Raw genomic sequence first — 14,328 nt, 5'->3', positions numbered from 1 at the left:
AGCCTTGTTCCTGAAGTTAATGATGGGAGGTTCAGTTGTATTCAAGCCAAGATTGCCATACCAGCAGATGAACCAAAAAAAGGGAACCTATTTTTGTATTAAATCAAATGTACTCTCTCTCACAGTTTTTCACTCTATGGTTCTCTGCTGCCCTGTACGATGCAGATGTCTCTCCCTCGTGAATACGGTCTCCCTGTGACTCTCCCACCTTCACACTTGCTGGGTAGATAGGTCAATTTATGCGTCTCTCTCTCGCTCAGCGTCTGTCTGTCTGTCTGTCTGTCTGTCACATCAGTCACACTCTGTGGTGGAGAGAGGTTTGAATTTGAATTCTTAAGTCCAACGTACTTAAGAAACAGGACAGTGAGTTGAGAGGGGGGGAGTCGTGGAGCTTCGGGCCAGAGTCAAACCAGGGTCACTGTAAGGCATTTCCCCCACGTGGTTAGCCTGTTTGTGGGTTGAGCCAGCAGAACAAAAGACCTTCTGTCGTGTGCTCCGCGTGTTGTGTCTTCGCTCTCGTGACGGTGATTTGTTACGCCTTGTGTGTTGTGTTTATCAGCGGGGGGGGGGGGGTGCTCGGCACAGAAGCAGCTTTTCAGTTTTCACCACGAAGAGAAAGGGTGACGGTCCGTCTGGACGTCGAATAACGGCAACAATAGCAGCACATGTTGGTCCCCGGCCTTTCATCTACGCCGAGGTTGTACGACGGAGGAGCAATCACAATCATCGCTTTTCGGGGTGAATGTGAGACAGACCCTGGGGGTGTTTCGGTGGGAATCCCGATCAACATGCAGGGGACGGAAGGGACGGCCTGTTTAACATGCGGGATGAGATATGGCGGGACTTCATGAGTGGAATGATGGGATGCAAAGAGGAGGGGAGGTGTGCCTAATTGGCAAGAAGCAGGATTTACAAAGCATGTGTGCACTAGTGCATATTTATCAGCCTATTATCACAAATGATATGAAAGAGCGAGGCCCTTGATTTAACAAGCAGGGGGGGTCGAGGTGAAGTGCATCACACGCGCTGACACGGCAAAGTACCTTAACTCAGTTTGGCGAGATGCCTTTTTATCACACGGCGATGCCAGGAGAACAATGCAAATTGTTCAAAGTAAATTCTCAGTGTTTACCAGGAATCGTCTGTATCCAACTATATTCCTCCAGGGTCTCATTATTTATGGCCGGGGGCGAAAAAAAAAGCTGAGGTATTCATGCGTCTCGGAACGACATTGCATGAAAGACATTCTGGGCTAAGCCACCCATCGAGTTATTCATAACTAACACATTTGCTACAAAGTGTGAGGTGGGTTTTAACAATACAATAGCGGAGCGTCTTTGAATCATGCCCGATAATCACATGAGAATTTACACCCCAGCAGCCGCTGGGCTGCTTATACCGAAATAGTCGGCAGATGGCAGGTCTATTTGTAAGTTGGAACGGTAGTGGTTAAACGGAGCACAGATGCGCCAGCGGTAGCCAGACGCAGGGAAGAGAGGAGAAAGTGTAGAAACGAAAGCGTGGCGTTTGTTAAATGTTGATCTTAATTTATGGGCTGTGACTTACGGCGGCACCTTCTGATCTGAAGCCCCCCCGCACCCCTCCCCCGCCAGCTCTCCATTCTCACATCTGGACCACATCTTTGGGCTAAAAATAGTCTTGCTTCAGACTGAGGACGCGCGCACGCACGCACGCACGCGCGCACGCACCATACCCTGTGAACCCTGTGAAGAGAGAGTGAGCGGGAAGGATTTTTGTCTCAAATTACATCCACTCCCCCCCCCCCCGCGTCTCTTTAACCAGCTTATATCCAAGGCGGTAGCATCGCTGGTGGCAGGTTCTGGCTGGTTCTGGCCAATGTTTCTGCAGGCCTCGTCCACCTCCAAGCCTTTGATTGTGTGTGTGTGTGTGTGTGTGCTTGGCGAGAAGCCAGGGGCCGAGAACCTCTCTTGCTTGTACACCGGCTGATTGCTCGTGTTATTCCTCGGGATGACTTATTGGATTCTTTCTTTTTCCAGAGGATCCTGCTCTAATTCCCCTGGCGCTACGCCTTTCAGCAGAGGAAACGGAGGTAGAGAGCGAGAGCGAGAGAGGGTGCTGAAGGGAGAGGGGAGAGAGCGATAGGGCGAGAGTGTGGGGAGAGAGGTCGGGCGAGAGAAAGGGGTTGGGATACGGGTGAGGTGTAGGGGAGAGAGAGAGATGGATGAGAGAGATAGGGAGAGAAAGAGATGGGGCAGAGGAAAAGACGAAAACTGGGGCAGAGAGAGAGAGAGAGAGAGAGAGAGAGAGAGAGAGAGAGAGAGAGAGAGAGAGAGAGAGAGAGAGAGAGAGAGAGAGAGAGAGAGAGAGAGGAGAGAGAGAGAGAGAGAGAGAGAGAGAGAGAGAGAGAGAGAGAGAGAGAGAGAGAGAGAGAGAGAGAGAGAGAGAGAGAGAGAGAGAGAGAGAGAGAGAGAGAGAGAGAGAGAGATGAGTGTTGGGTGAGGGGGAGAGATGGACAGAGAGATATTGGTTCTGGTTGGTTTCAGACGGGGCTCAGCCTGTAGTTGGCGTGTGAGTGGAGGTGATGACGGGTTGCCCCCCCCCCCCCCTCCCTCATGGGAGGAAACCTTTAGTGATTCTCTCTCTCTGGCCAGGATGAAAATAGGCCTTTTTCTCTTGCTCTCTCCCACTTCTCCCTTTGTTCCCGTCATTATAACGGGCCAGAGTAAAGGTCACTGTGTTTTGGCTCGTGTTTAGAATGGCTCGTGCTTGAATGCCCATATTTTATAGCCCGCAAATGAATAGGATACAAATAAACAACATGGCAGCACTATTTAAATATCATATCGTACCTATGTCCTGAATATGTGTTCTAAATATAATACAAATGACAATTCAATGCAAACCGAGAAGATGCAATGCTGAAGAAACGATTTTGAATAAATATGCATGAATATTCATATTTGTGAATATGCATGAATATGCATATTCCTGAATATGAATATGAAGCTGCTTGCGGTCAGTGGTACAGTGCCTGGAAGCTGGATGCCTGGAAACTGGATGCCCATCATCTGTTGCCATGGCTACTAATTACCAACGCCAGCTCATATCCTTTGGTACATGATTGGTACAGGTTTGATACGTGTTTTCGAAACCACCGTAATCATGACCCCTGACCCTTTACCGGAACAACGCATGGTAAGTTCTTTCAGTAACCGGTGTTTCAGAACAATTTGACATTTACTTGTTTCCGCGCTGTCAGTTAACCCATTTTAGAAATCACAGGGTAGCTGTCATAACAATATCTGGAGAATCTACAGTTGCGGAATAGAAAATGTTTCATATTTTCTATGTGACTAGAGTCTGCGCAGCAGTGGTTGGAGCTGTTCTTTAAAGGTACGCTCATGTTGCAAGCGTTCACCGTTCTTTCATCTTCCTCCCGACAAAACAAATCACAGCTCTGTTAGATCCCGCTCTGGTGTTTTCGGAGGGAACGTCAAAGTCCCCGCCACGGTTCCCAGGGGGCCGCCGCTTCACTTCCTGTCCTGTCATCCCCTCTTTATTTCCCATGGCGAGCGAGAATTTTCATTAAGCACTGTTTACGTCTTTCTTCCCGAACCACCGGCAAAAACACAGGGATGAGCTGATTAATCTGCGGCCCGACGATTTCCACCCATTTCCACGGAATATGTCTGTTGGGTTGTGTGTTTCTTTTAGGTTTTGTTTGTTGGCTCTCCTGCCTCAGTCGTTCCTACAGCATCGTTCTGACGGCCCGAGAACAAGCCAAGCTCCCTGGGCCGTAAAATGGAGAATCCCCCGCTGACCCTGGCATACCTTAGCAAAACAAAGGCAGCCATTCTTCCCACAAGCCTCCAGCCGGTTGCGTGAAGATAAAATAAAGTAAAATGAAAGGAGAAAAAGAATGGGGGGGAAAAAAGGGAGAAAAACGACACAGTCTCAAGGCTCATGTGCTACTGTGAAGCTCGGCTAGTTGCCTTTCAATTGATACTTACTCGACCTCCATCACGTGCTGACTAGCTACAGGCTACGTGCTACATGCTACGTGTTGGGTAGCATCTCGTGCCCATGTCGACCTCGGCCATGTGGTTGTTTCAGTTGCTGATGACAAGGTACTCATTGCTCAAGTTGTGTGAATGGCGTAATGTGCTTCCTACAATAAGCTATAAGATACAAAAATACACACACACAACCCACCTACACGATCAATTAAACACACATACACAGAGTAAACACACACACACACACACATTGCACAGACATAACACAAATAACAAACATAACACACAAACACACACAGTACACACATACACGCACACACCCACACATGGCGTACACACACATGCAACACACACACAAAAAGAGCCTAACCACTTTGTGTTTAGACAGCTAGGTAATCCTCCTGCCAAATGGCAGAGTATTATAGGGAACAGTACAGATTATGTGTTTTGTCTTCAGTCTCGGATTCTCTGTCTTGCCGGTACAACAACATTAATTTTTAACGCATAATTAGTTTGGATTTTTTTTCGTTTTCTGTCTAGATTTCCACTGAAAACTCTTGGTGGCTAACATTAAGCTTAGTTTAGTGTTGCCCACAATCACTACACACACATATACCTTACACACATCGTCATCACCATCACCATCGTCATCATCATTCCTCCAGATTCCCGCCAAAACGCAGACACATCAAACGCACTCCCTCGCACACCTCGCTTTGTCTTCGCCTGCGAAAGACCCACTCGGGTCATCTCGACCGCGCAGAGGTGCACGGAGTGTGTCTGGTAAAGGTGAGCCCTGCCAGGGGACAGGGGGATCCATCCTGATAAACAAGCTCTGTTACTCTCTCTCACACACACACACACACACACACACACACACACACACACACACACACACACACACACACACACACACACACACACACACCCCACCATCCCTCCTCCTTAGGGACAACAGTATCTGGCCCAGCTATATCATCACAGAGCGGCTGACCCATTTCTCTAGCTGTGTGTGTGTGTGTGTGTGTGTGTGTGTGTGTGTGTGTGTGTGTGTGTGTGTGTGTGTGTGTGTGTGTGTGTGTGTGTGTGTGTGTGTGTGTGTGTGTGTGTGTGTGTGTGTGTGTGTGTGTGTGTGTGTGTGTGTGTGTGTGGTCACATCCGTCCTAAGGTCACATATTTCAGGGGCGGAAGGCTTTTTCTTTCTTTTTTTTTAGTTTACTGGTTGAGACAGACTGGTCGTGTGTGTGGGAGGACTGGTTGCTTAAGGGGGGTTTTGAATATCTTTCGAATGACATAAGTCGGAACTGGATCCCACGGTGACACACACACACACACACACACACACACACACACACACACACACACACACACACACACACACACACACACACACACACACACACACACACACACAATGTTTATGTTCAACATATAAATAGATATATGATTGATCTGACTATAAATTTATAGTCAGATCAAGGTTCACTATATACTCATCCACAGTTTTATAAAACTGGCTGCCTGTCAGCCATGGTTGCTAGGATCTGTTAGGATCATTATTTTGCTGGTGGCGTTAAAATGAGGGCTGTATAGTTAGAGACCGGGGGGGGGGGGGGGTCCCTTGTTCTTGGGGAAAGCTCCGTCTCTGTAGCTGCTAAACAGAAGTTAAGATGCAAAACCTTAGGCTCCGAGATAGTTACTGAAGGAATAGAAAGGAAAGGGAAATAAACTGTCGTTTATCGGATTAGATGTTTTTGGATTAAATGTCATGGAAGTCTTTGACTTGTTTCTCTGAGGCTTGCTCCTTTGTTGGTTTTTATTTATTAACTGGTGTATGGGTCTTGTTCCGGGACTGAACTCTAAAGTCAGATATACAACGCCTAGCCTTCTTAGAGCCTGTCTGAGAGAATGAAAGGGGCTGCTTCCAAACAAACCCGTCCCTTGTCACAAAGAAGGCTATTAAAAATGTCAGTTTAAACGTTCAATGTCAACCATAGATTTGGAAGCATTCGTGTTGAAAACAACAATATTTCATGTCCCTGAGGAAGTGAGACATAGCCAGTGTCCAAATACTTTCCTGGCTTTCATTTAGTCATTTTGCAGACGCTTTTTTCCCAAGCAACACAGTGAATTCAGACACAATTACAAATGGCTTCTCCTCCATAAACACCCTCAGCACTATCATTTCCAGGCCCCGCAAAACATCTAGAAAAAAATGACACTTATTTTCAGTTAATGTTGCCATATATTTTGGCCTGAATAGCTCCTTTATTGTGTGCTGATAAAAGTTGTACCAATAATCAATAAGAAGTTTGAAATTATATTAGATGCTGTGGCTGCACCGTGTAATGATTTGAACTGCTGCAAAGCTGCAGTCAACTGCTTTCCCCGTGCAAACTCACTCCACATAAACTTGCACGCGTGCAAATCCACACATGCCTGGGCATGCACACATACAAATGCCTACTATGCACACAAAAGCACTCACACACACAATATGCGGACACACACACAAACGCACGCATGCGCGCGCGCGTAATGTGATTGGGTTTTCAGTTGCAGCAAGTTAGTAGTATGTGTTTGTTTTTATATTAGTGTGATGTTAAGCTTGCATCTGGGTGTTTTCGGACTCATTCACTCACTCACTCACTCACTCACACACACACTCGGGCCATCATCGTAGGTCTGTATTTTTAAAGGTCACATTGCGAAGTTGATGAGCAACGGGAGCTTTTGATCCATCACAATGAGGCCGTTATGTTTACAATGCATTTTACAGGTTCATTACATTCATGAATCACGGCACACATCTTACAGCAGCTGCCCTTTAATGGGCAATACTCATTCCGATTTTGGTTTTTAAATGTGTAAATGCTGATGATATTATAATTGGGTGCTGCTGTATATTTGCAGCCGTGATGAATTTCAGGACAATGAAGGTCAGGTTACATATGCTGATCCTTTTTGTAATGAGGTTATTGCAGATTAAAATAAATGTCAAATGTATGTTTGAGCATGTATCACACCTTTGGTAGCCCTGCCAGAAAGAGGTGCTTAGAAGGATTTCTTGAAATTTATTTTCAAGGTGAAGAGGCACGCAGAGCATATCTTCCATGAAAGAAACTCATCCCCAAATGCAACTAGCTGAGCTTCAATGTGAGCTTCAAATAACTTGTCAGATAATGTTTCAAAAGTTCAACTGAGCTTCAAATGACTAATAAATGTGTTTATATTGTGTAACAGTTACACAAGCAAGAGTGGGGAGGAAGATGTGTTGTAATATTACTGGTTGAATTGTTCGAATATCATCAGACATATCGTCTCGAAAGTTATGTTTATTCGATTCGGATGTAAATATGATGAAACGATGTGATGATATATAAATACGAAAATATGATATGTTGGGAGGTGCAAAATAACATTTCATTTCATGGTGTCTAATAGAAATTTGGAAGACCGTCTGGCTAGCTCTGAGACGACGCAACACCGCAATCCCAAGCCAACGGACTGGCCCAAAACCTCCAACCGTCCACAAAGTGTTGCAACATGAGTTGAGACATGCACTGTTAGCCAATACTGGCGATTCCGACATAAGTGTTCAATATTGCGAGAATAGGACAATTAATATGTTGTCATTGGTCAACCGTCATTTGATCGTGACCAGGTATTTTCAATAGAGGACCTCCCCAGCATGGAGTTTGCTACTCGAAGAAATGTGTCTAACCAATTACAATAATGCAAAACACTGCTTGCTAGCTCCACTAGTTCTCAGCCTGGAGGATTTTTAACCTTGAGTGTTTAGGCAGGTCATGGGCATTTGAAAGGGACACTTTTCTTGTTGTTGTTTATACTCTTCCTCTGAATTTTAAGAAGGTTTACTGCAACGTGTTTTCCACAGTCTGGAGCCTCATCCTATTTAGGCAATCTACAAGGCAATCGAGCCTTCTGCTAACACCCACACACACACACACGCGCACGCACACGCACACACACACACACCTGCAAACCTGCCAATTAGCATCGGGGCTAAGACATGGCTACATTCGAATATACTCTGGGTCTCTAAAGAACCGTAAACATTTACATTACCGCGGCCAAACTACACAACAGAGGCATACTGGACTGGACAGATGGCTATGTCAAATATTTGACCGGAACAGGCTGTATCATAACGATGCTAGATTTCTTGTTATCTTTGGATAATAAAAAATCCATAATTGTATCAAGCCTGTAAGCAACGTGCAGTGACACGGTTTACAGCGACGCACTGGATTCATAACAACCGCTTGTTGTATTTTGACGTATTGATCGGAAGACAGGTTGCGCCCTCGGTATGTCTGAGTGTAGAGGTGTATTACGGGATGTATTTGACGCAGGTGTAATTCATTTTTCTGTTGTCTGAGGACTGCTGTCTGGCATAATCCAAGCACGGGGCAATAGTTCAATATTATGGGTCTTACAGTCTGAGTGGTATTGAATGGCCATATAAAGATATTGACTTATCGTCCTGTTTTGTAGACCGAATTGATTATGAGCCGGGGAGATGACATTTAAAGACCAAATACGAGGTTAAAATGTCTGAGAGAAAGGGAACACTGTCTGATACGCCGCTATTAAATTACCATCAACTTCAATTTAATGACCCCCAGTTGTACTATTTTCAATAGCATTATGAAGTTAGAACCATCTTGTGATGAAATTATATATATTTCATTGGGTGGATGTTTTTTGAGTACACCATTTTACTTGGACTTCATAACAATATTGTAATGATGATAATAATTCTAATACTGTTATTATTATCATTATTATTATTAATAAATAAATACAAATTTACAATCCATTCGGTTGATTTGGTTGTTTTTTTTCATGAGAAAATACTATGTACTATTAATAGTAATCATTTATAGATGAATACCTTATAAATATATTCAATGTGGTGGACACTTTTATCCAGAGTGTCTAACAATAAATTGAGTGCATAAACTCAATTTACACAGGTGAAAGTATAGGAGATATATCAATATTTTGTCAACATTAAAATGTGTAATAAGGCCATAAGCGTGGTGCTTTTCTTGAATCATGACTAGCTGAGTTGTAGCAGAAGCGGTTCCAACTGCATTTTAATAAACTAGAAGTGAAATGTTTAGTTGTGACAGCCCGGATCCTCTTCCTCCCCAGTGACCTTCTGGGACTTTTAAGATTGATCTTTGCTTGAGGAATTGAACTGACCGAATTTAACCGTCTCTAGGATTCACACGAAAAGTTCTGAATAGATTTAAGTGAAACGCCATAAAAGTCTCACAGTAAACACTGTTATAATATTAGAAACCTTAAGCTTAGTCTCCAAGACAACTTCAAAGCTCAGTCTTTAGGAAGCATTGCCTATCTCTTGACAGTTTCACTAAACAATTCCCTAGTAACAAGAGTCCAAATGTTTAGAAAGTGGACTGAAGGAAGCTTCAGCCTGATATGTTTTCACTTTCCCCTCAGAGTTATGTGTAAGGCTCTGTTGTGAAAGGTGAACTGGAACTGTGAATAGTACATTCTGTTGAACTGAAACCTGATCTCACTCACACTGTTCTGGGAACCATGTCTTCTCCTTCTTTGATCCACTTCGTTATGGATATTTTTAAGACCATGATAATTGTACATTAAAAGTATTCAAGACACATTGACATTATAACATTAAACTCTCTCAGATAGAAGCTGTACTATCTAACTTTTATAAAACCATCATATATAGAAAAAATACTTTTAAGAACTACTTTTTTTAAATGAATCCCTCCAAATGGAATGGACAAAATACTAGGGATCTACCATCAAATCTAGACAATTGATGTTCCCCTAATCTACCCCATAGTAACAAGGCCTCTCCACAGAACAATGAACCCCTTAAGAAATGAAGTAAGGAGATGGTGTCAGGGGTAACCCCCACTGCGTGCCCATTGCCGTGTGTGTGTGTGTGTGTGTGTGTGTGTGTGTGTGGGTGTGGGTGGGGGTGTGTGTGAACCCTCCATGCAGCGATCCTTCTGATCTGATGATATTCTGACCGGGGGAGGAAGTGGCTGCAGGGAGTGGGAGTGTGAGGAGGAGGAGGAGAGCCAGCGGGCGCGTTGGCGTTCCTCCTGTGAAGACGCGTAACGAAACCCACTTTGTGGTTCCTCGTCCGCCCGGCTGCCCCGTTACGCTCGCTCGCACGCATGGATTTAATCCTGGCCAGCGCGCCGCAGCCACGTCGAGTTTAAATTCAACCCAAAATCCATTCGGCCCTTCCCATGAAACACACCAACGTCTGACTCCCAGTCGGAATGTGAAACTCCGGCAAAAAAAAAAAACCCAGCTTATTGGAAATTAATTGGCACGAACCGATGTGGGGGATCTTTGATCGTTGAAAGGACTCATTCTGGCCCGCCGCTTGCAATCGTACGCCTGCAGGCGGGAGAATGAAGTGGGCAATTATAGGCGGACAAGTTAATGTCACTCACAATGTGCACCTGTGTTCCGTTGCGCCTCACAGGCTGAACTTGGTTGTACTTTACCTGGCAGTTAAAGTTGAACTTTTGAAACATTATCTGACAACAATCATGGTGCCTATAGAGCTCCATATCCTACAAAGCCTATTGAATACTAATCTGAGATATCATCCTTTTTAATTCAATAACGTTTCATAAACGAGACATAGACATGAACTGAGTTTAATGGGTTAAATGCAGCTATAAAGTTGCGCTGACAAGTGAAAAAACATGTCAAGGTAGTGTTCTTTTGTCATGCTATGTGTCACAAAAGAATGGTTTGACAAAGGAAATGTAAGGGGTCGTTGCTTGTATGTGTCTATGCTTATTTGTACTTGTGTGTACACCCTTTATGTCTGCTGGTTTACAGCTATGTTCGACTATTGATTCCCATGACTATCTGTATGGCCCTATCCTCCTAGTTTCAGTTCAGTTTATAAACGGTGTGTACAATCACACTCCTACAGCCTCATAAACATAATGAATTCTAGAGAACTAATTCCTCAGTGATTTAAAGATTGAAGAATTGAAAGCGCTCTGTGATTATGCTCCAGTATTGGGTGTGGAGGCAAGAGGAGATGTTTGGTGTGTTGACAGACCCTGGCTCTACTCTGTTTTGAAGATGGACAGATTTATGTACCAGAACCAAAACTCTGCCTGATCCTCCTTTGGATCGTAAAAGCGAGCTGGCGCTTTATAGAAGAAGAGAGGGACAGCGTTCAAGCAAGCAGGCGAAAGTGAGAGAGAGAGAGAGAGAGAGAGGGTAATGGATAAAGAGAGCGAGAGGCAAGAGAAATGGGGAGAGAGGGATATGATGCTGTCCAGGAAGTTACTAGTCCGTCTCAGTGACAGCTGAGATAGTACAGGTATTTTATTCTTGTGATATAGCCCAGGTACTTTAGGTGGGTGATAGAGATCAGACTTTAGTTTATCACACATACTCAGCCTACAGAATAACACCCTAAATCATGCTAAAGGCCATGCCCGTGATGACTTCCCTCTTCTCTCTCCCCCCCCACTTCTCCCTCTTATCTTGCTCTATCGGCCCTCTCTCTTTATCTCTCTCTTTTCCCCTTCTCCCCCTCCCTAGCGCACACACACACACCGAACATCAAAGCCAAACCCAGGCACCAGAGGGGATGTCACCTGTGTGTCTGATTGATTATGGTGATACCGGCCAGTCTAGTCTAGTCAGTGACTCCCAGGCTGAAAGGTTGTCTGTTCGATTCCCAAAGTCTCCCACGTCGACACGCCGGCATCCTTGAGCCGGATGCCCTCCACCCCCCCCCCCCCCCCCTCCACCTACCGGCTCCGTAATGACACCCATCTCAAATAATTCCCTCCCAGTCACTTTGGCTAAACGTGGATGAACTACTTGTTCCCGGCCCGTTTAGGAAACGGGTCTGAGCAGGGGCTGTAATTGGCCCCATATATCAGCTGTTATCTATGTGAGGGAGGCCTGGGTGGAAACTCTTACCTCCCCCAGCCCCCAACCCCCACCCCCCCCCGCCCGCTCCGCTTTATGAGCCACCCAGGTGGGGGTGTGCAGGGATTGTGCCGACAGAACTGTTAAAATGGAAACATTTCGGGGATTCTGCCGGCGTGGAACTCATCGTCATTTACTGTTTACCGTTACAGTTAGCCATTTAGCTGCAAAGCGTCTTACGGTTCATTTAAGTGCATGTAATTAAGGAACAGCTAGGGGTTAGGGAATCTTGCGTCAAGATAACTACAGGTTAGACTAAAATTGGGGTTGGACGCTAGAATCTCTCGGCTGCGGGTCAAATACCCCGGCCACTACAGCCTCCCCCCCACCAGCCCCCATTTCCTGCTCTTTGTCGTATTTCACCTCAGATTTATGCTTTAATAAAAGGGGTTTTGTTGAGTACATCTATCCGTGCTACCCACTGTATTTGTTTCAAAGGTTGCTTGCACACTGCCCCGACAAAAAACAGCAAAACACTTCGGGCATCGGGCCCGGGCCAGGATATGGTTCGGTGGTTGTTTTTGTCTGTGACCATGATGAACCAGCGTTGGCCAACATTGACCAACATCATCCAGTAGGGCGTATGTGTTTGTTGGGTCGTTGTTTCGGCAGCGCCTTACCGCACTGCAGAGAAACCCAGACAGAATAATGACCGCGGTCAGCTGGTCAGAAGACATGAACGAATAAATGTGGTCCTTTTCCGCTGGAAGAGTCCCCCGATCGATTTGCCGTTATGGCCGACCCCGTGTGATGAAAGAAGAAGAAATGTGAGGGTATTACACAGACAGTAGACCAGACAGAGTGGTAGACGGACAGACGGAACCACAGACCAGACCAATCAATAGCTAATGAATTATTCAATAATCTTATTTTACCCCAGGTAATAGAGGGTAGGGCAGTGAAGTTGTGATCTAGGGCTGGCCCCGTGGTCCACAGTCTACCTGCAGGCTTCCTAGGGTACCCCTAGGGGCCATGATGCCCAGGGGCTTGCTCCTTAAAGACCTGTGTCTGGATTCTAAGTTGCTTTGGATAAAAGCGCCTGCACCATTTTGAATAGTCAATCGTCTTTGTCTGTCCTCAATCTTGTTTGCGCATCTGTTGTCTAGCTTTCCTGTGTGCTATGTTTTCTTTGGTAACGCTATCATTTAGGGTGCATTCATTTACCGCTCATAAACATTATCGAATGCAATAATTGGCATTATTATTGCATTAGTGTTGGCTAATGCCGTATATATCCTTAGTTGCCATGAACCATTAGATAAGACCATTAGTTAACTTTGAATGACCTATGCTAATGCTTATTACTGCATTTACTAACGTTAATCAATGTACCTTATGTAAAGTGTTACCTATTTTATTTGATTGTTGTTTTTATCTGCTCTTCAGATCCAGAACGCCGACGACGTGCTCATCACGCCGTTGGAGAAGTTCCGAAAGGAGCAGATTGGAGCTGCCAAGGCAAGACCCCGCCCACTCACGTGCACATCCAACCCCGCGCCCCTATGTTGACTCCACCCCCGCCCCCATGGTGCAGGATGTGGATGCTGTAGATGTAACTACCCAACACGTGGAACCACCACCGTACTCGCCTCTTTAAATGGGACCACGTTGGACATAGATTTGGTCGTACTAGACTTATAATTGTCAGTTGTTTTTGTTTCTCCTGGTTGTAAAGTAGAGCCGAATGTCCAAAGACGAAATGTAAAATGTTGGACTATCATGTTATATGAGCGGTGGACTAAAGACAACATTTCTCCTCTCGGCTGTGGAAGGGAAACATCAATCTCTTTCTTGTTACTTTTTTTTCATTTCCATTTGCCGTGTCCCATTTCTTGTCGGGGCCCTACTCAAGTTATCGCAAATCTCCCTCTCTCTTCTCTCTCTTCTCTCTCTCTCTGTCTCTGTCTCTCTCCCTCTCCCCTCTCCCTCCTCTCCCTCTCCCTCTCCCCTCTCTCTCTCTCTCTCTCTCTCCCTCCCTCCCTCCCTCTCTCGTCTCCTCTCTCTCTCTCTCTCTCTCTCTCTCCTCCTCTCCCTCTCCTCTCTCTCTCTCTCTCTCTCTCTCTCTCTCTCTCTCTCTCCTCTCTCTCTCCTCTCCCTCCCTCCCTCCCTTCCCTCCCTCCCTCCCCTCCCTCCCTCCCCCTCTCTCTCTCCCTCTCTCTCTCTCCCTCTCCCTCTCCCTCTCCCTCTCTCTCTCTCTTTCCATCACAGTCCCAGTGTTATTGCTCCCATTCCCTCTGTTTACAAGATGTTTCTTTAAAAGCCAGAGCCAGTGTCACTCTCGGGGCCTCTCCTCACCACTTCCCCTTAATGGCTTCCTCTTCCAAACTCC

The 14,328-nt window shown here is 45.5% G+C and overlaps 1 protein-coding gene across 1 annotated transcript in view; it reads left to right on the top strand.

Moving 5' to 3' along the window:
* The window catches only part of LOC132473919 (rho GTPase-activating protein 42-like), a 41,469-nt gene extending 27,858 nt beyond the window's left edge, over window positions 1-13,611 (top strand). The window contains exon 4 of the mRNA XM_060074276.1: window positions 13,386-13,611. Within this exon, the coding sequence (XP_059930259.1) occupies window positions 13,386-13,508 (123 nt within the window). The 3' untranslated portion in view covers window positions 13,509-13,611. The remainder of the gene's footprint in view (window positions 1-13,385) is intronic.
* Window positions 13,612-14,328: the final 717 nt, after the last annotated feature.

This window comes from Gadus macrocephalus, chromosome 16 (genome assembly GCF_031168955.1).
Source record: "Gadus macrocephalus chromosome 16, ASM3116895v1".
Lineage (NCBI taxonomy): Eukaryota > Metazoa > Chordata > Actinopteri > Gadiformes > Gadidae > Gadus > Gadus macrocephalus.
The sequence above is the reverse complement of the archived record's forward strand: the minus strand, read 5'-3'. Positions and strand labels throughout refer to the sequence as shown.